Source organism: Bufo bufo, chromosome 5, assembly GCF_905171765.1.
Source record: "Bufo bufo chromosome 5, aBufBuf1.1, whole genome shotgun sequence".
NCBI classification, from domain to species: Eukaryota; Metazoa; Chordata; class Amphibia; order Anura; family Bufonidae; genus Bufo; species Bufo bufo.
This window is the reverse complement of record NC_053393.1, coordinates 145,551,115-145,576,742: the sequence shown is the minus strand read 5'-3', so window position 1 is coordinate 145,576,742 and position 25,628 is coordinate 145,551,115. Positions and strand designations below refer to the sequence as shown.

Sequence of the window (25,628 nt, the reverse complement as noted above, 5' to 3'; positions counted from 1 at the left end):
AATGCAAAGTCTGGACGGATCCGTCTGACTAACTTTTAGACTTAGATTTTTTTCTGAAATATAATGCAGACGGATCCGTTCTGAACGGATACCATCGTTTGCATTATAGGAGCAGATCCGTCTGTGCAGACACCAGACGGATCCGCTCTGAACGCAGGTGTGAAAGTAGCCTAAGTTTGTGGGTGTAATGTGAAAAAATGTGGAAAAGGTCAAGGGGTATGAATGCTGTTTCAATGCACTGTAGTTTTAGATCACAGGCAGAATGTAGAGCAGAGTTAAGGGGGTAGACAAAGAAAAGGGAGGAAATATAGGGCATGTAAGAGGCTCAAACCTCACAGAAAATATCATTTTTAGCCCTTGAGTGGTATGTGTGGCTACCCACTATAGGAGGGCGGAGGCTGTTAGCGGTTTAAGGTGGGGTAACAAGCTTAATGGCTACAACAGTCTTTTAACAGGGCACAGGGGGCACAGTCTTACTTAGAGTCAACAAGTTACATGGGTATACCCTCTCTTTAAATAGATTGTCCAAGGTAATTAAAAATGACAGACAAGCCCCCAAATGGTCTAAAATAAAGAATGATGTTATACTTACCTCTTTGTCCAGCACCTTTCTCTACACTACCAGTCTATTCTCCTTTCACTGCCTGTTTACAAACTGCAGTGGTAACATGATGGTCTGCGGCATGTGACCACTATGGCCAATGACTGTCCTCATAGTTCTAGCTCTTGCTAGTGTTCTTAGCTGCAGCGGTCATATGCTGGACACCTGCCCGTCACTGTGCACATTTTTTTTTACCAGCTCATTGACATGCCAATATTTTCTCTGTGCTGCTTGAGAGTCATTGCTCTGACTCCATATATAGCTTAGGAGTTCTTGCTTTGTGTCCATATACGGAGTCAGTGCTATGACCCTGAACCAAGGGGATTTAAAGCACTGTCAGTATGCCTGGGAACACCCCTGTGTATTTAACTTTCTTCAGTCTCTATTTTTAAATTGTCTTTGCTGGGTCTCGAACCTTTTGCATTGAAGGCAAAGACTGAAATCACTGAGCCATAGGGCTCAATGCTAGTAAATGGAAAATTATCTATAGCTAAAAACCTCAGTAGTATTTCTTACATCTATTCAAACGTACAATGTACTAAAATCTACAGATATATCTCCAAGACATTGTATGGGAGTTTTTTTTTCTATATATACCAGGACATATCCTGGGATTTAAACCTGACCCTTCGACATGCAAAGCTGACCACTTACCTCCAGGCTACAGCCTTATCATATTGAGAAGAGTGGCTTTCTATACTTAGAAAACGAATACGTATTATTGGGTTCTTTATAATCATATATTGTGCCGGTGAATAAACCAGTAATACATATTAGCTTTCTAAGGATAGAAAACCCCTATTCTCAACATGGTAAGGCTATAGTAAGTAGTCTGCATGCTATGTACATGCTATGACACAGCTCTAGGGCACAGATGTGCCCTTACCATGTTGATGTCTAGCCCTGTCAATCAGGGGCGTAACTAGAAGTGACTGGGCCCCACAGCAAATATTTGTAAGGGCCCCCCCAGCGCGCTTCGCACCTCCCTCCTCCTGTGTAAACCCCACTCCTTTGGCACAGTGTAGCGGTATACTGTATATTGTGGGGCACAGTGTAGCGGTATACTGTATATTGTGGGGCACAGTGTAGCGGTATACTGTATATTGTGTGGCACAGTGTAGCGGTATACTGTATATTGTGGGGCACAGTGTAGAGGTATACTGTATATTGTGTGGCACAGTGTAGCGGTATACTGTATATTGTGGGGCACAGTGTAGAGGTATACTGTATATTGTGTGGCACAGTGTAGAGGTATACTGTATATTGTGGGGCACAGTATAGCGGTATACTGTATATTGTGTGGCACAGTGTAGAGGTATACTGTATATTGTGTGGCACAGTGTAGTATGCTATATGTGTATAACATAAACATATTTCACATGAAAACTTAGTTACTTGACCCTTGGGGATCTCGGACACCACTTCAACACTTGGCCGGGGGCTCGGCGGAGCGGATGTTGTGCTTTATCCTAATGAGAAAGATTTCATAATAAGGATTTGGAGAAGGGGCAGTGGGGTCGCAGAGCAGGGAGAGGCTGGTGCTGCTATTCCGGGGTCATACCCATGGGGGAGTAATAAAGCCCACCATAATGCCCCCCCCCAGTAGTAATAATTCTCCTTATAATGTGACAGTGCAAAAATACCCCCTTGTAATGCCCCCAGTTGAGCTAATGTCCCCATAGTGCCCCCATAATGTCCCAGTATAAAATACCCCTATATAGTGCCCCCAGTAAATGCCTCCATAGTGCTCCTCTCCCCCCTTCCTGCTAGTGCCCCCATAATGTACCAGTATAAAATGCCCCATATATAGTGCCCCAGTAGATGCCCCTCAGTGTCCGGCCTCTGATAGGCTGCCGGCCTAGTGTCCCCCATAATGCCCCCCCCATCATGTGCCAGTATCAAGTGCCTTTCTCCTCCCCCCCCACATGTCCCAGTATCATAGTGCCATCTCCCCCCCCCACAAAAAAAGTGCCAGTATCAAGTGCCTCTCTCCCCCCCCCCCATGTGCCAGTATCAGGTGCCAACCCCCCCTCCCCCCCAGGTGCCAGTATCAGGTGCCAACCCCTCTCCCCCCCATGTGCCAGTATCAGGTGCCTCTCCCCCCCCATGTGCCAGTATCAGGTGCCAACCCCCCCTCCCCCCCAGGTGCCAGTATCAGGTGCCTCCCCCCATGTGCCAGTATCAGGTGCCTCTCCCCCCATGTGCCAGTATCAGGTGCCAACCCCCCCTCTCCCCCAGGTGCCAGTATCAGGTGCCAACCCCTCTCCCCCCATGTGCCAGTATCAGGTGCCAACCCCCCCTCCCCCCCTAGGTGCCAGTATCAGGTGCCAGTATCAGGTGCCTCTCCCCCCCATGTGCCAGTATCAGGTGCCAACCCCCCCTCCCCCCCAGGTGCCAGTATCAGGTGCCAACCCCTCTCCCCCCCCCCCATGTGCCAGTATCAGGTGCCTCTCTCCCCCCCATGTGCCAGTATCAGGTGCCAACCCCCCCTCCCCCCCCATGTGCCAGTATCAGGTGCCTCCCCCCTATGTGCCAGTATCAAGTGCCTCTCCCCCCCATGTGCCAGTATCAGGTGCCAACCCCCCCTCCCCCCAGGTGCCAGTATCAGGTGCCAACCCCTCTCCCCCCCCATGTGCCAATATCAGGTGCCTCTCCCCCCCCCCCCCATGTGCCAGTATCAGGTGCCTCCCCCCATGTGCCAGTATCAAGTGCCCCCCGCTCCCCCCATGGCAGTAACAGTCGGGTATTAAAAAAAATAAAATAAACACTTCTACAGCGATGCGATGCAGCCTCTTCCTGTATGTACATATATGGAGTCAGTGCTTGTATTTCAGAAAAGGTTTCTGCTGGGATTCGAACCCACGACCTTCTGTATCAGAGGCAAAGCATCTAACCACAAGACCATAAGAGATGCCTTGCTGCTGACTGAAAAAATATGAGACTTCTACTGTTATAGCTGGCTAAGTGTACATCTATACACATGACAGCTGCTCATATATAGAGATATAGCGGAGCTGAGTGTGCTGGGACAGCTGTCATATAGAGATATAGCAGTGCTGGGTGTGTTGGGGCAGCTGTCATGTGTATAGATGTACACTTAGCCAGCTATAACAGTAGAAGTCTCGTTTTTTTTCAATCAGTTGTAATGCAGCCTTTATGGTTGTGAGGGTAAATGCTTTGCCTCTGATACACTCAGACATTGGAGGTAGTGGGTTCAAATCCCAGACACATCAGGAGACAGTAAGATTAGATCACATTAGTGAGGGGGCCTGGTCAGCTGCTGTGAAGGGGCCCTGAACAGTAAGACATCGATATTTAACGAACTTGAAAATAAACTGTCACACATGCTGCCGGGACGCCGGGCCCCGAAGCAGCTGCTTCCCCTGCTTCCCCGGTAGTTACGCCACTGCTGTCAATCAAGTAAGGGGAAGAGTGTGCGAGCACAGGGTGTTACAAAAGCAGTGCTGAAAAAATTCATCCCCATCCCCTGGTGCTCCAATTTCCTCATTTGCATATGAATAAAAACACAGATATATCTGTAGCTGTTTAACATACAGACAAAAGAAGGATATACTGTAATTTTAATCAACATGATCAACCCTACCAGTGTAAACTTGGTCAGAATTTTGGCATGTGACCACTGAAAGCCAGGACAATAATTGGCTGCAGTGATCATCTGTGTATAATAGCATGTCAGCATTGCCATTTCTAAACAAGCAGTAGCAGGAGGCCTGGACTGGTGGAACTGAGAAAGAAGCTGAAGAAAGAGTTACGTTTTATATAATTTTTTTTTTAGATCATTTGGGAGCTTGTGAGGGGCAGGGCCTCACTACACGCTATACTCTGGCACTCACATATTCCACATATTGGTGAGTTTCCTGTCAGACTGCTTAGTCATGATGGCATATCATACCATCATTACCATCTTCAGGATAGGTCATTAATGTCAGATTGGTGGGGGTCAAACTTCTGGCAAGCCCACCATCAGCTGTTTGAATGGGACCTCAGTTCTCAGATGAATGCTGCCTGTGACCTCTTAACTGCATATCAAGAACAGTGCCGTACATCGTAAAGTGGCTTTGTTTCGTATTGCAGCCCAGACCTATTCACCTGAATGGGAGTGAGCTGCACATAGGCCTTGTGACCAATGAACGTGACATCACTGGACAAGGAAGAGGCCACAGGACTCCCAGGAGCACTGCAGAATCTTCAAACCGCCAATCTGTTAGGGTGCTGGAAGTTGGTCTCTCTCCAGAGGATAGGTCATCAATGCTTTACTCCTTGAAAACTCCTTTAAACAGCTGAGCTATCTTCATTTCTGCCACTAGAGAAAGACTTGATAGAAGACTGTTGACTCCTGAGAAGGGGGTAACACTTGAAATAAGCATGTTTGTGCTACCAAATTACCTGTGAATCACCAAGTCTCTTGTCACTAAAGAGTGTGTAACTACTAAGGTATTTCTGTTTTTGAGATCCGGCAGAGGATCTCAAAAGTGGGCTATAACGGATCAGTTTTGTCCGCATTCAAAACTGATTAGGATGCATTACGTTTTGTTGCATTTTTGGACCGGACACAAAACCACTGCAAGCGACCACTGATCTGTGAAACGGAACAAACCGGATCCAGCATGAAAATCAATGTAAGTCAATGGTGCCGAATCTGGTTCTTTGGTTAACAAAAAAACGTATCCGGAGCCCATTGACTTACAAAGATTTTCATACCAGATCTGGTTTGTTCAGTTTAGATTTAATACAACCAGATCCGGATGAAATGGATGCATCCGAATGTATTAAATGGCACTGATTCGTTTAAGTCCAGTTTTGAGATCCTCTGCTGGATCTCAAAACCAGAAAGCCACTGTCACGACGTACCGAGACATATGGACGTCCCCGCGACAGTGAGTAGCAGGAGATCTTTGAGACTGGCAACACGTGGTTTGATTTGACATGTTTACCTTGTGGATCAATAGGTGTCTGTGTTGTTTCTGGTACTGGCCACACCCTTAACCTCCAGGTGTTGCTATTGTGGTCATCTAACTTTCCCTATTTATAGTTGTTTCTCCCACAATGCTGTGCGGTTTATAGCTTCAGTTGGACCTGTGGATAGCTGATGTTTGGCTCTCGGGTGAGTTCCTGGTGCTGCCATAGCTTCTTGGAAGTAAAGTGTTACCTTTCCCTTTGTATTTTGGCTTTTCTGTGTGTTGCATTTCCTTGTCGTTTTGTATTAGGCCTTAGGGAGACTCCTGTTCATCCTTCCTTATGGAGGAACAGGTTGTCTCATTCCTGTCATTAGTACCAGGTTCCTTTAGGACCTTAGGTATTCCTGTGTATGAACTCGCCTGCCTCTGTGGTCTGTTCATACTGGTAGTCAGTCAGGACTTTAGTTAGGGTTTTCACTAGGAGGTGTCCATCTTCCTTCCCTAGTTTCCAGGCCTGATTTCCTTTTGTCTTTTCCTCCTATGTTCAGTGTGAGGTTTCCCTCCCACACAAGAGCGTGACAGCCACAACGCAAGTGTGAAACAGGCCTAAGCCTGTTGCCTCTTGTAAGACTGTATCACCATTAAGCCAGTTGTCTTTTGTAAGACTGTTGTAGCCGCCAAACTTGTTATCCTGTATGAGTTCAGAAAATACTAGTCACCAAGTACCAGCTGTGTCCTCTTTCCTTCCACCATCCTTGAGTGGGTAGCCACGCATACCACTTCCAGGACCAAAACAATACTTTATGAGGTTGTGCCAACTTTGAAAGTTCTCCTTTTCCGACACATTAGGGGATAAAAAACTGATCAGTGGTGGTCCAACTACTGGGATCCACACCAATCCAGAGCATGCTCTCAGCTGTTTTATTCATTCTTTATGGGATTGCCAGAGGAAGCCAATCTTTGTATTTGGCAGCAATCCTAAAGAGAATGAATGGAGCGGCAGGGTGCTATTTTTGCAGAGGTAGAATATATCCCATGTCCCCTGTCAATATAGTAGCAGTTTTCCTCCTTTAGGAGGTTCATTCAAGTTCAGGCATTTGGGTTGCAAATATAGGTCTAAATGATTAAAAGGCTAAGGACACCTTTGGGGGCATGTTTTTTTATTACTGCATTTTTCTCCTAAAGTATCTTCAAACGAAGGGGAAAACAAAACGAGCAGCACTCACCGATTGTAGAAGGTACACTTTATTCCAGGGCAGGAGGGGGGTGCATGAGGTGCAAACACAGCATTAACAAACAACAGCCGTTTCGCGCGTGTGTGCGCTTCTTCTGGCTTTCATGCGCGAAATGGCTGTTGTTTGTTAATGCTGTGTTTGCACCTCATGCACCCCCCTCCTGCCCTGGAATAAAGTGTACCTTCTACAATCGGTGAGTGCCGCTCGTTTTGTTTTCTCCTTCGTTTGAAGATACTTTGCATTTTACTGCTGCTACAGGCTGAGCACCACTGTGAGGTATCACTCCTCGGTATTGGTATCCAGCACAACTATAGGTTCGGTGTAGTGCCACTGGTTATCTCTTCTATATTTTGATATGAACTTTTTTCTCCTAAAGCTTTCATTTTAAGTGTATAGACAAGGCTACTTTCACATCTGTTTTTAGGTATTCCGGCAGGCTGTTTCGGCAGAGAACAGCCTGCTGGAATTCTCTGGATCCGTCACAGCCGGATGCAAACAGAATGCCCACCGGCCCCATTAAGTATAATTCGGTCCGGCAGAGATCTAGCCGCATTGCATTAAAAATGCTGAGAATCTTCCAGGCACAAACTGCTGCATGCTGTGATTTGTGCCCAGCTGGATCCGCCTGATCTTCGTGCAGCAGATGTGAAAGTAGCCTAAGTCATCAGTGTGAAAGGGGCTGTGCTTTCCTGCAACCACTACAAGGGGGAGCTTAATGCAAAAAGATTTTTATAGATTCCACTGTACAGTGGTAACTGTATAACTTCCTAAGCACTAAGCTCCCGTAGTGGTAGCTGCAGGCAGCCATTTTTTACATTGTTTTACTGTGGTACCCTATGAGATCTGTGTAATACCCTTGGAGAGGCCTGCTCCTTTCTAGATTCCAAAAGATAGCATATGATCTACTAGTTTAAAAGGTCCAAGATTACAATATTGATCACCTATTTTTAGGATAGGTGTTCAATATTTAGTTAGTTAGGGTTATGTGTTATATATTATATACACCGTTTTTTCTTTTTTTTTTTAGATGCTATTCATATGTTGGAATGCAGAATGGAAAACAGCAACTTTCTATTGGCACTGGTTGTGACACAGTAGAAATAGTTCAACATGAAGTCCTGCACGCACTAGGATTTTATCATGAGCAATCGCGATCTGACCGGGATGACTATGTGACCATCTTGTGGGAAAATATTCAGTCTAGTAAGTATTAAAGAATCAAATTGTATTCAATTGGACCAAATACATTTGGTATACACTGTATTTAGGCTTGTTTCACAGATCCAGCAGGCTGATTCGACCCTGCCTGGCGCCACCGTGCACTGTTGGAACTCCGTCTGACCCCATTCACTATGATCGGGGCCAGCGGAGATCCAGCCACGACCCGGCAAATATGCCGAGGAGCGTCCGGACAAATACTTCTACCACTACGAACCCTATAAAAACTAAAATATCTTCAGATGCAAGTTAACAGTTGACCATTACAAGCACCTCCTCTCTTGATGAACTTTAATTATCTTATACATACAGACTTTTATTGTCATTTTGACACCAGCTGCACCAGGGTGGTCACTTTAGAGCAATTTGTTGTACTACTTTTATGTGTTTTTGTTGTGTTAATGCGTTGAGCTAGTGAAAATAATGGTGGCTACATATGTGCAGATGTGTCCTTCCTTATCTTTTCTCTTGGCTGGATATGTAATGATGCATCATGAGAGAACCAGCTTTTCAAAACAACATGATTGTTTGACACTGTGCATGAGATGTCTATCTCATACATGTCGATAGGCGGCCAACTAGTGTTAGTACAGTATATTTCATAATTTCATAAGAAACTGAACACTTTCATAAGATTTCATAAAAAAACTGGACACTTTAATCAAACTAGAGCAATGACAGGGGTTGACACATCTGTTTATTTGATTACATCAGAGCATTGAAGGTTTAAGTAGACATTAGGCCCAGTATTCTCCAAACCTGGACCCCCTTTTCCCACCATTGCCCTACCACACTGTGTCCATAATCAACAAAATTGGTCTTGGGACTTTTTAAATGTCATTGCAACTTCTTTAGTCACAACTGCCATTTTTACATCCCCTTGGTCTGGTTTCCAAAAAGGGGGTGTAATGAGGGCAGGATGCAGGCAGGACCTTCAGTCCTGGCACATTTCTCATTATTTATGCCAGAAAATTGCATAAATAATGACTGTATCCTGTGGCAGCTCCATAGATTTCAGTCTGGTACATGGACTGTACTTCGTCATAAATTACACGCCTCGTGAAGAAAAGACCGGCACTCGCACTGTTGATGTATGATGCGAATTTATTCTGTCACATATAACAGCATAGTTACCACTGGTGGCGCAGGCTCTATTAAGGCCAGTGTAGTACATGTAGGTCTGATAAATGATAGCCTGTTATATGCTTCACTTGTACTTGCTGCAAACTGTGGAAGTCAGCACCAAAATAGGTGAAGTTTTCAGAACATGCTTTTCATCAATAACCACAATGTAAGCACTATGTATAAATATCCGCTCAACAAACTAAGCTCTGCTACATCTGAGTATAATTATACTAACATGCAGTGGCGTAAGTAGAAATAACTGGGCCCCACAGCAAATTTTTGAATGGGCCCCCCTAGCAACTTCTTCCCAACCCCCTTCTCCTGCGCAACCCCCAGTCAAGATCACTCTCTCAGGCGAGGCACGGAAGCTGCTCCATCCATTTCCTAGAGTGTCACCGTATATAATGTCCTGGTATAATACTGTTGAAGGAGCCCTGACAATTAAATCTTTTACTACTCCTCCTGGGTGGGCCCCTTCTGAGTTCAGGCCCCATAGCAGCCACTTCCCCTACTTCCCCTAATGCTACGCCTCTGCTAACATGAGGCTTTCAAGTGTTAATCCGGTAAAAAAAATAAAAATAAACTCACCTTATCCAATTAATCACGTAGAGGCCGCTGCTCATTAGATTTCGCATAGTATCTTCAATCATGATGGCTGCGGTGGCCTCTTCACGCACAAATAGAGAAGTATGAATTTTTTTTGTTTTCACCTCCATTTCAGGGAAAATTTATTTGTTACCAGGAAGGGCAAGGAATTTTTGTCTGAAATTCAGATCGAAGTCCACTTTGGCTACTTCGATTCGCTAAACACTAGTGTTAGGTTATGACTATGGAAAAAGAAAACCAGAGAATGTTGTTGAGTGAATCAAAGTGAAACAAATTGCATTCGATCCGAATTTCAGGAAAAATTTGATTTACCACGAATCCGAATTTCCTCTCGCTTCGTTGTAACAAATCATTTTTTTCCTAAAATGGTGGCTACATGTGTTACAAAGTAGAAACATAGAATGTGTTGGCAGATAGGAACCATTTGGCCCATCTAGTCTGCCCAATATACTGAGTACTATGGATAGCCCCTGGCCCTATCTTATATGAAGGATGGCCTTATGCCTATCCCATGCATGCTTAAACTCCTTCACTGTATTTGCAGCTACCACTTCTGCAGGAAGGCTATTCCATGCATCCACTACTCTCTCAGTAAAGTAAAACTTCCTAATATTACTTTTAAACCTTTGCCCCTCTAATTTAAAACTATGTCCTCTTGTAGCAGTTTTTCTTCTTATAAATATTCCCTCCTCTTTTACCGTGTTGATTCCCTTTTATGTATTTAAAAGTTTCTATCATATCCCCTCTGTCTCATCTTTCTTCCAAGTTATACATGTTAGGGTTCTTTAATCTTTCCTGGTAAGTTTTATCCTGCAATCAATGTACTAGTTTAGTAGCTCTTCTCTGAACTCTCTCCAAAGTATCAATATCCTTCTGGAGATATGGTCTCCAGTTACTGCGCACAATACTCCAAATGAGGTCTCACTAGTGCTCTGTAGAGCGGCATGAGCGCCTCCCTCTTTCTACTGGTAATGTCTCTGCCTATACACCCAAGCATTCTGCTAGAATTTCCTGCTGCTCTATGACATTGTCTGCCTACCTTTAAGTCTTCTGAAATAATGACCCCTAAATCCATTTCCTCAGATAATGAGGTTAGGACTGTATCACTGATTTTATATTCTGCGCTTGGGTTTTTGCGCCCCAGGTGCATTATCTTGCACTTATCAACATAAAATTTTAGTTGCAGGATTTTTGACCATTCCTCTAGTTTTCCTAAATCCTTTTCCATTTGGTGTATCCCTCCAGGAACATCAACCCTGTTACAAATCTTTGTGTCATCAGCAAAAAGACACACCTTACCATCGAGGCCTTCTGCAATTTTGCTGATAAAGATATTAAACAATATGAGTCCTAGAACAGATTCCTGAGGTACCCCACTGGTAAAAAGACCATGGTCTGAATATACTCCATTGACTATAACCCTCTGTTGTCTGTCCCTCAGCCACTGCCTAATCCATTCAACAATATGGGAGTCCAAGCTCAAAAACTGCAATTTATTGATAAGCCTTCAATGTGGGACAGTATCAAAAGCCTTACTAAAGTCTATATAAGTGTCACGGAACCATGAACCAGACGTACAACAAGAGATAAGTGAAAATAAGAAGGCTTTATTGAAAATAAAGCTGTAAAGCAAAAGTCCAAGCGGATGGTGAAACCGAAGCAGAGTCTTTGAGAGGCCAGGGGTCAGGAACCAGAAGGGTAGTCAGACGAAGCCAGGATCAGGAACCAGCAGGGTAGTCAGACGAAGCCAGGATCAGGAACCAGCAGGGTAGTCAGACGAAGCTAGGATCAGGAACCAGAAGCAGCAGCAGTCTTAGAAGCATGTGAACACAGGAGGACCAAGCAAGGAACTGAAGCCACAGACCTCCTATATATATGAGCTAGGCATCCAGCTCCTCCCAGTGGGAAGGAGGAGCCGCAGGGTGGAAGGCTACAAGAAACCCAGAAACCAAGATGGCCGCCAGCACATGTCAAACGAAGGAGAACAGCAAGAAGGTAAGACCATGACAGTACCTCCCCCTCAAGGGCCCCTCCTCCGCGGAGCAAAAAACGGTTTCTGAGGGAAGCGTGCGTGGAAGGCTCGGAGCAAGGCAGGAGCATGGACATCTGCGGAGGGAACCCAGGAACGCTCCTCTGGACCATAACCACGCCAATGGACCAAAAACTGCACCCGACCGCGGACCAGGCGTGAGTCCAGGATATTGCTCACCTCATACTCCTCACGATTGCCCACTCGGACCGGACGAGGCCGAGGAACCGAGGAAGTGAAACGATTACACACCAGTGGCTTCAACAGGGAGACATGAAACACGTTAGAGATCCGCATGCCAGGAGGAAGCGCAAGGGCATAGGCTACCGGGTTTACCCTGCGAAGCACTCGGAAGGGACCAACAAAGCGAGGCGCCAGCTTGGGAGTGGGCACTCGAAGGTTGAGGTTGCGGGTAGACAACCATACACGGTCTCCGACCTGGTAGGAAGGAGCAGGCGCTCGTCTGCGATCAGCCTGGAGTCTCTGGCGCTGCGCAGAGGCCTCAAGGGACTTCTGGATCTGTACCCAAGAAGCACGTAGGAGGGAAAGGTGATCCTCCACAGCCGGAATATCCTGGGGAGAGAATACCTCCGGTAACACGGCAGGTTGGAACCCATAATTGGCCATGAAGGGAGACGTCCCAGAGGAAGAGTTCACCGCCGTGTTCCTGGCAAACTCAGCCCAAGGCAGGAGGTCAACCCAATTGTCTTGGTTATCGGAGACATAGCAACGAAGGAATTGCTCCAAGGCCTGATTGGATCGTTCTGCGGCCCCATTGGACTGAGGGTGGTAGGCCGAGGAGAAGGAGAGATGAATCCCCAACTGGGAGCAAAAGGCGCGCCAGAACCTGGACACAAACTGACTCCCCCGATCCGACACAATCTCCTTGGGCAAACCGTGCAACCGGAAGACCTCCCTGGCAAAAATCGTGGCCAACTCTGGTGCAGAGGGTAACTTCTTGAGAGGAACACAGTGGCACATTTTGGAAAACCGATCCACAATCATGAGAATGACCGTATGGCCTCGGGATGCAGGGAGGTCCACAATGAAATCCATCCCCAGGTGTGACCATGGGCGCTCCCCGGTGGCTATGGGTTGCAGGCCCAACGGAAGGTGCCGAGGGGACTTACTCTGGGCACAAACGGAGCATGCCGCTACATATGCGGCGATGTCGGAACGTAGGGAAGGCCACCAGAACAGACGTGAAACAGCCCAGGACAGGTGATTCTTTCCAGGATGCCCCGCGGTCTTGGAGTTATGGTAGGTTCGCAACAACCGAGTGCGCAACTCCTCAGGCACAAAACATCTGCCGTTGGGTCTCCCAGAGGGAGCACCAGATTGAGCCGCCAAAATCTGCTCACCCAGGGGAGAGGTCAGGCTGGTGCGAATGGCGGCCAGGATCTGATTCGGAGGTATGACCGAAGTCGGAATCGACTCCTCCCTGGACAGCTCGGAGTACTGCCGTGATAGGGCATCCGCCCTGATGTTCTTGGAACCGGGTAGGTAGGAGACCACGTAATTAAAACGTGACAAGAACAGAGCCCATCTGGCCTGACGTGGTGTCAATCTCTTGGCCTCAGAAAGGTAGGTCAGATTCTTATGGTCCGTCAGGATGAGAACCGGAACCACCGAACCCTCGAGCAAGTGCCTCCATTCTTTAAGGGCCTGCACGATGGCCAATAACTCCCTGTCACCAATCTGATAGTTGCACTCCGCGGAAGACAGTTTCCGGGAGTAAAACCAACAAGGAAGCAGAGGACCCTCTGGTGTTCTACGCTGAGACAGAAGGGCGCCTACTCCCGTCTCAGACGCGTCCACCTCGAGGACAAAGGGCAACCCAGGGTTGGGATGCGACAGAATCGGAGCCGACACAAAAGCGGACTTTAGGGCCTCAAAAGCTCGGATGGCCTCGAGCGGCCAGACCTGGGAATTACTGCCCTTCCTGGTCAGATCCGTGAGAGGCTTGGCCAGCATGGAAAAGTCCCTGATGAACTTCCGATAATAATTGGCGAAGCCCAAAAAGCGCTGCAGGGAACGAAGACCACTGGGCTGGGGCCACTGTAAGACAGCCGAAACCTTCTCAGGATCCATGGAGAACCCCTCAGCGGAAATGATGTAACCTAAGAAGGTTACCTGGGATCGGTGAAATTCGCATTTCTCAAGCTTACCGAACAGCTTGTTCTCTCGTAACCGTTGCAACACTCGTCTGACATCCAGAATGTGGGCCTCCATGGATTCAGAATATACCAAGATGTCATCCAAATAGACCACCACACACTGCTGCAACAGGTCACGGAAAACATTGTTGATGAATTCCTGAAAGACTGCGGGCGCATTGCACAACCCAAAGGGCATAACCAAGGATTCATAATGACCGGTCCTGGTGTTAAACGCGGTCTTCCACTCATCGCCCGCCTTGATCCTTACCAGGTTATATGCCGCCCTCAGGTCGAGTTTGGTAAAGACCGTGGCCCCTTTAAGGCGATCAAACAGCTCGGAAATCAAGGGTATCGGGTAAGCGTTCTTGATCGTGATGCGATTGAGACCCCTGTAATCGATGCAAGGCCTCAACTCACCGCCCTTCTTTTTCACAAAAAAAAATCCAGCCCCTGCCGGGGACGAGGATTTGCGAATGTGTCCGCGTGAAAGCGCCTCCCTCACGTACTCCTCCATGGCCTCATTCTCCGCTACCGACAGTGGATAGACTTTGCCACGAGGAGGAACGGCACCAGGTTGTAACTCTATGGCACAATCCTATGGGCGGTGCGGAGGTAGGGCAACCGCGCGCACCTTATCGAATACATCCCGGTACTCCTCGTATTCAGGAGGCAACAGAGAGTCCGAGGAAGTACACAGCAACTTGACAGACCCATGGATGCAACTAGCCCCACACTGCGGTGACCACGAGAGGATCTCGGCCGATCTCCAATCGAAAGTCGGATTATGCTTCTGGAGCCAGGGGTACCCCAAGACCACCGAGTAGTGTGGAGACGAAATAACCTGGAGGCAGACCGACTCTCTGTGAACGGCACCAATGGCTATCCCCACTGGAAGGGTCTCATGAGTCACGTGTGGCGGCAGAAGGGGTCTGCCGTCTATCGCCTCAAGAGCCAGTGGAGAACCTCGAGCCTGCAGAGGAATGGAATTGGCGGCAGCGAACACACTATCAATGAACAAACCACCAGCACCAGAGTCCACCAACGCCTGGGTCGTCACCGAGCCCCCGACCCAGGAGAGGACAACAGTGATCAGTGGTTTGTCAACACGGGAAACCGGGGACGAGGAGACTCCACCCAAGATCTGCCCCCGACAGGATCTCAGGTGCGAGCGTTCTCCCGGACGGTTCGGACATGCCAACCGAAAATGCCCACCGAGACCACAGTACATGCATCGGCCCTCGCGTCTCCGGAGTACCCTCTCCCCCTCGGACAGGCGAGCAAACCCCAGCTGCATGGGTTCACCCCCAGACAAGTCATCCCCAGGAGGCGTGGGAGGAGAGGGAGGCACGGGTGGGACAGCAAACGTAGGCGCCAATCTGTTAGAAGACCTCCGCAGGCTCTCCTTAAAGGAAGGTCTCTCCCTGAGTCTGGTGTCAATCAAAATCAGGAAAGAAATAAGAGACTCGAGCTCCACTGGTAGGTCCTTAGCTGCAACCTCATCCTTCAAGGCATCCGAGAGACCATGAGAGAAAGCAGCGACCAGAGCCTCATTATTCCAGCCCACCTCTGCTGCCAGGGTACGAAACTCAATGGCGTATTCAGCTACGGATCGTGAACCCTGTCTGATGGACATAAGGAGCTTCGCAGCAGAGGCAGCACGAGCCGGCACATCGAATACCTTCCGAAGAGAGGCAACAAAACCGGAAAACTCGGCAACCACCGGATTGTTGTTCTCCCATAAAGGGCTGGCCCAGGCCAAGGCCTTGTCCGAGAGCAGCGAGATCAAGAAGCCCACCTTTGATCTCTCAGTAGGAAAGGCATGTGGCAGCAACTCGAAATAAATGCCCACCTGGTTAAGGAAACCTCGGCACTGAGTTGGCTCTCCCCCAAAGCGCTGTGGAAGAGGGGCAGAACCGGTCATACCCCGAAACACCGCAGGCGCAACAACAGGTGTCGGGGTAGACTCTGGCGCAACAACCGGAGCGGCAGTAGGAGCGACAACCGACCCATCGGCAACGGGAGCGAAATGAGCCGTGCGTTCAAGCAGGGTTAGCAACGCCACAGCGAACCGACCCAACAGGTGATCCTGCTGATCAAGTCTGGCAACCAGCATGGGTAGCGAGGATGGCCCTGTACCGTCAGAATTCATGGCTTGGTCCTAATGTCACGGAACCATGAACCAGACGTACAACAAGAGATAAGTGAAAATAAGAAGGCTTTATTGAAAATAAAGCTGTAAAGCAAAAGTCCAAGCGGAGGGTGAAACCGAAGCAGAGTCTTTGAGAGGCCAGGGGTCAGGAACCAGAAGGGTAGTCAGACGAAGCCAGGATCAGGAACCAGCAGGGTAGTCAGACGAAGCCAGGATCAGGAACCAGCAGGGTAGTCAGACGAAGCCAGGATCAGGAACCAGAAGCAGCAGCAGTCTTAGAAGCATGTGAACACAGGAGGACCAAGCAAGGAACTGAAGCCACAGACCTCCTATATATATGAGCTAGGCATCCAGCTCCTCCCAGTGGGAAGGAGGAGCCGCAGGGTGGAAGGCTACAAGAAACTCAGAAACCAAGATGGCCGCCAGCACATGTCAAACGAAGGAGAACAGCAAGAAGGTAAGACCATGACAATAAGCGATGTCTACTGCACCTCCGCATCTATTATTTTAGTCACCCAATCAAAAAAATCAATAAGATTAGTTTGACATGATCTGCCTGAAGTAAACCCATGCAGTTTTTCATCTTTCAATCCATGGGATTTTAGATGTTCCACAATCCTCTCCTTAAGTATGGTTTCCATTATTTCCCCACTATTGATGTCAGGCTTACTGGCCTATAGTTGCCCGATTCCTCCCTACTACCTTTCTTGGGAATAGGCACAACATTTGCTAATTTCCAATCTTTTGGGATGACTCTGATACCAGTGATTGGTTAAATAAATCTGTTAATGGTTTTGCTAGTACACCGCTAAGCTCTTTTAATAGCTTTAGTGGTATCCCATCATGACTTATTCACATTAATCTTAGACAGCTGACTTAGAACCTCTTCCTCTGTAAAGACACATGCATCAAAAGATTAATTAGTCTTCCTCCCTAACTGAGGTCCTTTTCCTTCCTTTTCCTTTGTAAAAACTGAACAGAAGTATTCAATGAGGCAGTCAGCTAGTTCTTTATCTTATTCCATATACCTTCCTTCTTTTGTTTTTAATTTGGTAATTCCTTCTGGTAGTTTCCTTTTTTCATTTACGTATCTGAAGAATGTCTTATCACCTTTTTTCACTGACTGAGCTAATTTCTAGAAGCTCTTATAACTTGCTTGGCCTCTCTCTGCCTAATCTTATAAATTTCCCTGTCATCCTCGTTTTTTTTTTTTTTTATAATTACTAAGTGCTATCTTTTTGTTTTTAATGATTTTTGCCACTTCTGCTGAGTACCAGAGTGGTCTCTTCCTTTTTTTGCTTTTACTGACTAGACTAATGCAATTATCTGTTGCCTTCAATAGTGCCACTTTTAAGTAGTCCCATTTCTCCTGGACTCCATTGAAACTATTCCAATCTGATGGGGACTCGTATACCTCTAATCAAATTTTAGAAAAGTCAGTTTTTCTAAAATCTAAAACTTTTGTTTTTGTGTGGTGTGACTCAGTCACTGTACTTATAGTAAACCACACTGACTGGTGATCACTAGATCCCAAGCTTTCCCCTACAGTAATATCAGATACCTAATTCCCATTTGTGAATACTAAATCTAAAATGGCCTCCTTCCGGGTTGGCTCCTCAACTACTTGCTGTAAAGATAATCCCAGGAGGGAATTTAGAATATCTGTACTCCTGGCAGAACTAGCTATTTTGGTTTTCCAGTTTACATCAGAAAGATTAAAGTCTCCCATAATGATAACTTCCCCTTTCAATGTCATTTTAGCTATTTCCTCAACTAGTAGATCATCTAATTCTTTGACTTGGCCAGGTGGTCTATATATCACACCTACACAAGTTACCTTATAATTATCAAGCTGAAACATAACCCAAACTGACTCTAAATTGGTCTTGCTAACTTGTATTAAATTAGATTTTATGCTATCTTTCACATACAGGCCTACCCCTTCCCCTTTCTTGCTTTCCCTGTCTTTCCTATATAGAGAGAACCCTGGTATTGTTATATCCCAGTCATTACTCCCATTGAACCATGTCTCAGTAACAGTCACTAAATCTATATTCTCAGATGCCATTATAGACTCAAGTTCATTAATCTTATTCCCTAAACTGCGAGCATTTGTAGACAAGACTCTGAGCTTGTCATTTCTTAACCTATTTGCTACTGGCATCTTCTGGCATTGTTCCGGGGGGAAGTCGGACTGCTGGATTATCACTCTTTTGCCCCCCTTTCCTAGTTTAAATGCTCCTTAGCAAATACTTTGAACTGTTCACTGAGGACATTCGTTCCCTTGAGAGAAAGATGCAAACCAACGAGAGCTAAAATGAGACACAAAGCCAAACCCTTGGTTCAGACACCATTCACCAAGGCATACATTGAATTCCTTAATGCGAATCTGCCTGTCATGCTGAAGGTTATGCACAGGCAAAACTGCAGAGAATGAAACGGTCGATGCAACCTCCCGTATATCATTTCCAAGTGTGTGAAAATCTTCCTTCACCTTTGAAACCTCATTGCAAGCCAGATCATTTGTCCCAAGATGGACAATAACATCCACCTCCCTTTCCTGCTTTGCTTGCCTAACAATATTAAGGATATGTCGTCTGTCCCTGCTAGCGGTAGCACCAGGGAGACATCTCACAAAACCATTTTCCTCAAACTTCACACCTCTTATGATAGAAGCGCCCACCAACAGCTGCTTACTATCAGTCCTCACCTTATCCTTTTTGTCTTTGGCTGCAGTCTTGCATATTTTAAGCATAGAAGATGATTGTTCCTCACCCACTGTGCCTGAGCCATCCTCCATGTTGCTCTTGCGCTCTGAAAGTGCCGCAAATGAATTATGGAGAGCCACAGGCTGTGGGACATGTCTTCTATCCACAACTCTAAGTCTACCAGAACCTGCAGTAACCCATCTTCCATTTCTAGGGGGCCTCTGTAGCAGTGGCATTGCAACGTTCCCAGCCTGAGTTTGTTTAACAGTTAATTTACAAATCTCAGATTTCAAAAATGCAATTTCATGCTGCATTACGGAGAGCTGTCTAAAAATCAGACACCATCCAAACCTCCGAAGAGTGGAACCTGAAATAAAAGCACAACAATTCCTGCACAGAACCAGGTCTGCCATTTTAAACCCTTCAACCCCAGGCCTGTTTTCACCTTCCTGCCCAGGCCATTTTTTTTTTAAATCTGACATTTGTGACTTTATGTGGTTATAACTTTAAAATGCTTTTACTTATACAGGCCATTCTGAGATTGTTTTCTTGTCACATATCGTACGTACTTCATGACACTTTTGAAATGGAGTCCAAAAAAATTATTTTTATTTATAAAAAAATGCCAAATTTACCAAAAACTTAAAAAAATTAGCAAATTTCCAAATTTCAATTTCTCTACTTTTATAATCGATAGTAATACCTCCAAAAATAGTAATTACTTTACATTCCCCATATGTCTACTTCATGTTTGGATCATTTTGAAAATGACATTTTATTTTTTTGGGACGTTAGAAGGCTTAGAAGTTTAGAAGCAAATCTTAAAATTTTTACAATATTTCCAAAACCCAGATTTTTCAGGACCAGTTCAGTTATGAAGTTACTTGCTGGGGCTTACATATTAGAAACCACCCATAAATCACCCCGATTTTAGAACTACACCCCTCAAGGTATTCAAAACTGATTTTACAAACGTTGTTAACCCTTTAGGTGTTCCACAAGAGTTAATGGCAAATGGAGATGAAACTTCCGAATTTCACTTTTTTGGCAGATTTTTCATTTTAATCAATTTGTTCCAGTAGCAAAGCAAGGGTTAACAGCCAAAAAAAAATCAAAATATATTACCCTGAATCTGGGGTTTACAGAAACACCCCATGTGTGCTCAAAAACTGATGTATGGGCGCACAGTAGGTTTCATAGTGGAAGGAGCATCATATGGCTTTTGGAGAGCGGATTTAGCTGGAATGGTAATTGGGAGCTATGTCGCATGTGAAGAAACTCTGAGGTGGCCCTACAACCCCTCAAAAAGTCACCCCATTCTGGAAACTACACACCTCAAGGAATATTTCAAGGTGTGTAGTGAGCACTTTGACCCATCGAGCGTTTCACAGAATTAGGAAACGCTTGGCTGTGAAAATAAAAAATTACAATTTTTTCCATAAAAAGTTGCATTTCACCCACATTTTTTTACCTTCACAAGGGGTAACAGAACAAAATGCACCCCACATTTTGTTCCCCATTTCCCCCCGAATACGCCAACACCCAATACGTGCTCATAAAATGATGTATGGGTGCATAGCAGGGTCCAAAATGGAAGTAGCGCCATAAGGCTTTTGGAGGACAGATTTTGCAGGGTTGACTTTTGGGAGCTATGTCACATATAAAGACACCCTGAAGTACCCCTACAGTGTAAATCCCCAAAAAGTGAACCCATTCTGCAAACTACACCCTTCAAGGAATATTTCAAGATGTGTAGTGAGAACTTTGTCCTCAAAGGTAAAACATGGAATTGTCTGTGAAAATGAAAAATTTAATTTTTTTCATGAAAAATGGACTTTAGCCCCAAATTTTTCCCTTTCAAAAGGGGGAACTGGAGAAAATGTACCCCCTAATTTATTGTCCATTTTCTCCTGATTACAGCAATACCCCATATGTGCTTGTATACTGCTATATGGGCGTACCACAGGGGTCAGAAGGAAAGGAGCACCAAATGGCTTCTGGAAGGCAGATTTCACCAGAATAATTCACAGGTGCCATCTTGCAATTGAACACACCCTGAGGTAACCCTAGAGTGGAAACCCCCCAAAATTGACCCCATTCTGGAAATTACACCCCTCAAGGAATATTCCAAGGTGTGTAGTGAGCACTTTGACCCATCGAGCGTTTCACAGAATTAGGAAACGCTTGGCTGTGAAAATGAAAAATTACTATTTTTTCCTAACAAAGTTGCTTTACACCCACATTTTTCACTTTCACAAGGGGTAACAGGACAAAATGCATCCCACATTTTGTTCCCCATTTCTCCCCAAATACGTCAACACCCAATATGTGCTCATAAAAGGATGTATGGGTGCATGGCAGGGTCCAAAAGGGAAGTAGCGCCATAGGGCTTTTGGAGGACAGATTTGGAGGATTGGCTTTTGGGAACTACGTCACAAATAAAGACACCCTGAGGTACCCCTAGAGTGGAAATCCCCAAAAAGTGACCCCATTCTGGAAACTACACCCCTTAAGGAATATTTCAAGGTGTGTAGTGAGCACTTAGATCCATTGAGCGTTTTTACAGAATTAGGAAACGCTTGGCTGTGAAAATAAAAAATTAAATTTTTTTCCAGAAAAAGTTGCTTTACACCCACATTTTTCACTTTCACAAGGGGAAGCAGGACAAAATGCACCCCACATTTTGTTCCCTATTTCCCCCCGAATATGCCAACACCCAATATGTGCTCATAAAATGATGTATGGACGCATGGCAGGGCTCTAGATACAAAAAGCTAAATATGGATTTTGCTGACCTGAATTGGCAGACATGGATTTTAGCTGCCAAGTCACATTTAAAAAATTTCCTGAGATCCCCAGAAATACAAAATCCCAAGAAGTGACCCCATTTCGTAAAGAGCACCCCCGTACGAACATTTCAAAGCACACATTTGTAAAAATTACTAGCAGACCCCAATTTTTCACTTTCACAAGGGGTTAAAGGAGAAAATTTGCCCCAGTATATGTTCCCCATTTTCTCAGCATTTTGTGAACACCGCATATGCGCTCGTGGCTTGCTGTATTGTCGCACAGCAGGCCACTACAGGCAAAGTGCAAAATATGTTTTTTGCAGGCCTGAATTGGCAGACATGGATTTTAGCTGCCATGTCGCATTTAAAAAATTTCCAGAGGTCCCCAGAAATGAAAAACCCCAAGAAGTGACCCCATTTTGGAAAGAGCACCCCCGTACGGACATTTTAAGTGGTGGAAAGGGTACTTTTGACCAAACAGGTGTCTCACAGAAGGCAGAAATACTAGAGAGAGGATTTCAAAGCACACATTTGTAAAAATGAAAAATTACTAGCAGACCCCAATTTTTCCATTTCACAAGGGGTTAAAGGAGAAAATGCACCCCAGTATATGTTCCTCATTTTCTCCCCATTTTACAAACACCCCATATGTGCTCATGGCCTGCTGTATTGGCGCACAGCAGGCCGCTACAGGCAAAGTGCAAAATATGGTTTTTGCAGGACTGAATATGTAGACATGGATTTTAGCTGCCATGTCGCATTAAAAAAATTTCAAGAGGTCCCCAGAAATGAAAAACCCCAAGAAGTGACCCCATTATGGAAAGAGCACCCTTGTACGGACAATTTAAGTGGTGGAAAGGGTACTTTTTACCAAACAGGTGTCTCACAGAAAAGATGATGTAGTGGTTGTTGGAAAGTGAGTATGCAAGTGAGGTGGACTAAATCAGAGATATGGAAATATTACAGGGAGCATAAAGGATGAAATTAAAAATCCATGGATGAGTGATAGGTTCGGAAGAATTCTTTCATGCAGAGGCCTGGTTTATCAGGGCAGGTGTTGCACTGATAAATGGTGTCCTTTCGTATTCCCCTTTTGTAACAAACCCGACGTCTTTTTTGGGTCTTTCCCCTCTTCGCTGTTTGTGGGACTTCACCAGGGAAATGTTGTCCTGGTACAACACGGGCACCATGACCTCCTGAAGTACTTGGGCCCTCCCCTTCCTGACTTTGGAAAATTCGGGCCTTGATTACCGCCTCTTGGAACTGAAGGAAAGTTCCTGTCTGGCCTGCAGTTCGATGTAAAATGTACAATGCCATCTGTACAATGTATACGGCAAGCTTTTTGTACCACACCATAGTTTTACGCATGGCACTATAGGGCTTCAGAACTTGATCGGACAGATCAACCCATCCCATGTGCCTGTTGTAATCAAGGATGCAGTCAGGCTTGTTGACAGGGGTAGTGGTACCTCGCACTTGGGCAGGAGAACTGGTGTTTGTGTGAATGGTGGCTAGTAAAAGGACATCCCTCTTGTCCTTGTACTTAACCGCCAGCATGTTCTCATGGAGGAGAACCTCACTGTCACCTTTACGGAGTAGTTGCCCTACCAGGGATCTAGGGAGCCCTCTCTGATTTTTTCACACTGTGCCGCAAGCCACAGTACCTCAGGCTTTTAGGGACATGAATAGGGGTATGCTGGTGTAAAAGTTATCTACATAGAGGTGATAACCATTATCCAGCAGTGGGTGCAGTAAGTCCCACACAATCTTGCCAGTAACTCCTAGGACGGGGGGGCATTCAGGGGGTTGTATCCGGAAATCTTTCCCCTCATAAACCCGGAACCTGTAGGTGTACCTAGATGTACTCTCGCACAGCTTGTACATTTTTATTCCGTACCGTGCCCGCTTGCTGGGCAGGTACTGGCGAAATTTAACCCTTCCTTTAAAATGTACAAGGGACTTGTCTATGCTAATTTCTTTTGCTGGGGTGAACACCTCTGTAAATTTTGAGTTGAGGTGCTCCAGGAGGGGTCTTATTTTGAATAGACGGTCAAATTTTGGGTCATTTGGGGGGGGGGGGGCACTGTGCATTATCATTATAATGTAGGAATTTCAAAATGGATTCAAATCTTGAGCGGGACATGGCCATATTGTAAATTGGAGTGTGGTACAAGACATCTGAACTCCAATATTGTCTCATTTCAGGTTTTTTTACAAGGTCCATATGCAGCAACAGCCCCCAAAACTTCATAATGTCTGCTGCATTTACAGGGGTCCAACCTAGGGGTCTAGCATATGAGGATGTCGAGTTTTGAGAAATAAACTGCTGGGCGTACAAATTTGTTTGGGTCACCATCAAATTTATGAGATCGTCAGAGAAATAGTATTTGAAAAAATCTATTTCTGTGAAGCCCGTGGAGTCAATCTGGATTCCAGAGTTTCCCACAAACTCTGGAATTTGGGGCTCATAATCCTCAGGCGGTGTGGACCATAGGGGATCACTGGGGGGGGGGCTACTTCATCTCTCCTGGGGCGTCTCCTTGAGGGTCCCTCATCACCAGATGACGATGAAGGAGTAGAGGAGTAGAGGAATGTGGCATCCTGTTCTCCCTCACTTGCAGACTCCGTTTCAGAGGCAAAGATGGCGTATGCCTCTTCAGTGGAGTACATTCTCTGGGACGAATTGGACATTTTTATTTTTATTGGTGTATGTAAATTGAAAAGTGTCAGGGGGTGTATGTAGTGATTTAACACGTGAGGGGGCCTGTAATGAATTAATTAAAATAAAATTTATGATAAAGAAAAAAAGAGAAAGAAAGAAAAGAGAAAAGGATAAGTGAAAGAATTAGATAAAAAATTTGAAAAAAAAGGCTAAAAAAAAAATATAAAAAAATTAAAAAGGCACTAAACCTGATTAGACGCAGTCAGTAATTGACCGTACTGACTGGCGCTCAGCAGGTGCAGGACCCACGCACGCAGATGGCACGTGTATGGCTTCAAAAATCTAAACTAGTACTAACTATAATTGACTTATATATATAGAAACATAGAAACATAGAATGTGTCGGCAGATAAGAACCATTTGGCCTATCCAGTCTGCCCAATATACTAAATACTATGGATAGCCCCTGGCCCTATCTTATATGAAGGATGGCCTTATGCCTATCCCATGCATGCTTAAACTCCTCCACTGTATTTGCAGCTACCACTTCTGCAGGAAGGCTATTCCATGCATCCACTACTCTCTCAGTAAAGTAATACTATCACGGTCGGCGTGGCTATCACATACGTGACACAGAGGGAGGGAACGAGGAAGGCCCTGCCCAAGTGAGAGGGAAGATGGTGACCCCTGACTCACCTGGCGGCTGGCACCTGGCTGCCCTGACGTCCCTAGACGGGTTCCTCACCCGTACGCCGATCACGTGCCTAAAGCCCTGGCTTTCCCTGAGCTGAGCCCTAGGTAGTGAACAGGGCGATGGGAACACTAGTCCGCACCACTAACTCTAAGGGAAAACACCAAGGGGAGGACAGACAACACAGACTCAACATATATTCCCAGGTGGGCAACAACAGGAGACAACAATAAGCCCCACAGGGATCCGGAGGGTAGCACTCAGGAACGACAAGCAGGATTCACCACGCCAGTGGGTCAGTATAGATGTCCAGGCAGGAAGCTCTATAACTGGCAACTAGAGAAGTGTGAGGGGAGAATATAAGGAGGTAGGGAGTGGCAGACAAGAAACAGCTGAGGAGGAGAAGCTACGGATCCCTGAGAGAGACAAAAAGGATAGCAAGGCAAACACAGAAAACAATCACTAAAAAACAACGTGATCTTTAGATATAGAGCGCGCAGCCACCCGCTGCGACTTCCTGACCCCGGGTATAACGGAGTCAGACGTGGCTCTTGATACCCTCGTGACAGTACCCCCCCTTTCACGAGGGGCCTCCGGACACTCAGGACCAGGTCTCTCCGGATGAGAGGCATGGAAAGTCTGAATTAACCTGTTGGCGTTTACCTCTGACGCTGGAACCCACATTCTTTCCTCGGGACCGTAACCCCTCCAATGCACCAGATACTGAAGAGAGCGGC

At 45.9% G+C, this 25,628-nt stretch overlaps 1 protein-coding gene across 1 annotated transcript in view; it reads left to right on the top strand.

Annotated features, from left to right (window-relative positions):
- Window positions 1-25,628, top strand: part of LOC121002435 (meprin A subunit beta-like) — a 102,234-nt gene that overhangs the window by 27,677 nt on the left and 48,929 nt on the right. Inside the window, exon 6 of the mRNA XM_040433891.1 lies at window positions 7,783-7,958. Coding sequence (XP_040289825.1) covers window positions 7,783-7,958 — 176 coding nt within the window. The remainder of the gene's footprint in view (window positions 1-7,782; window positions 7,959-25,628) is intronic.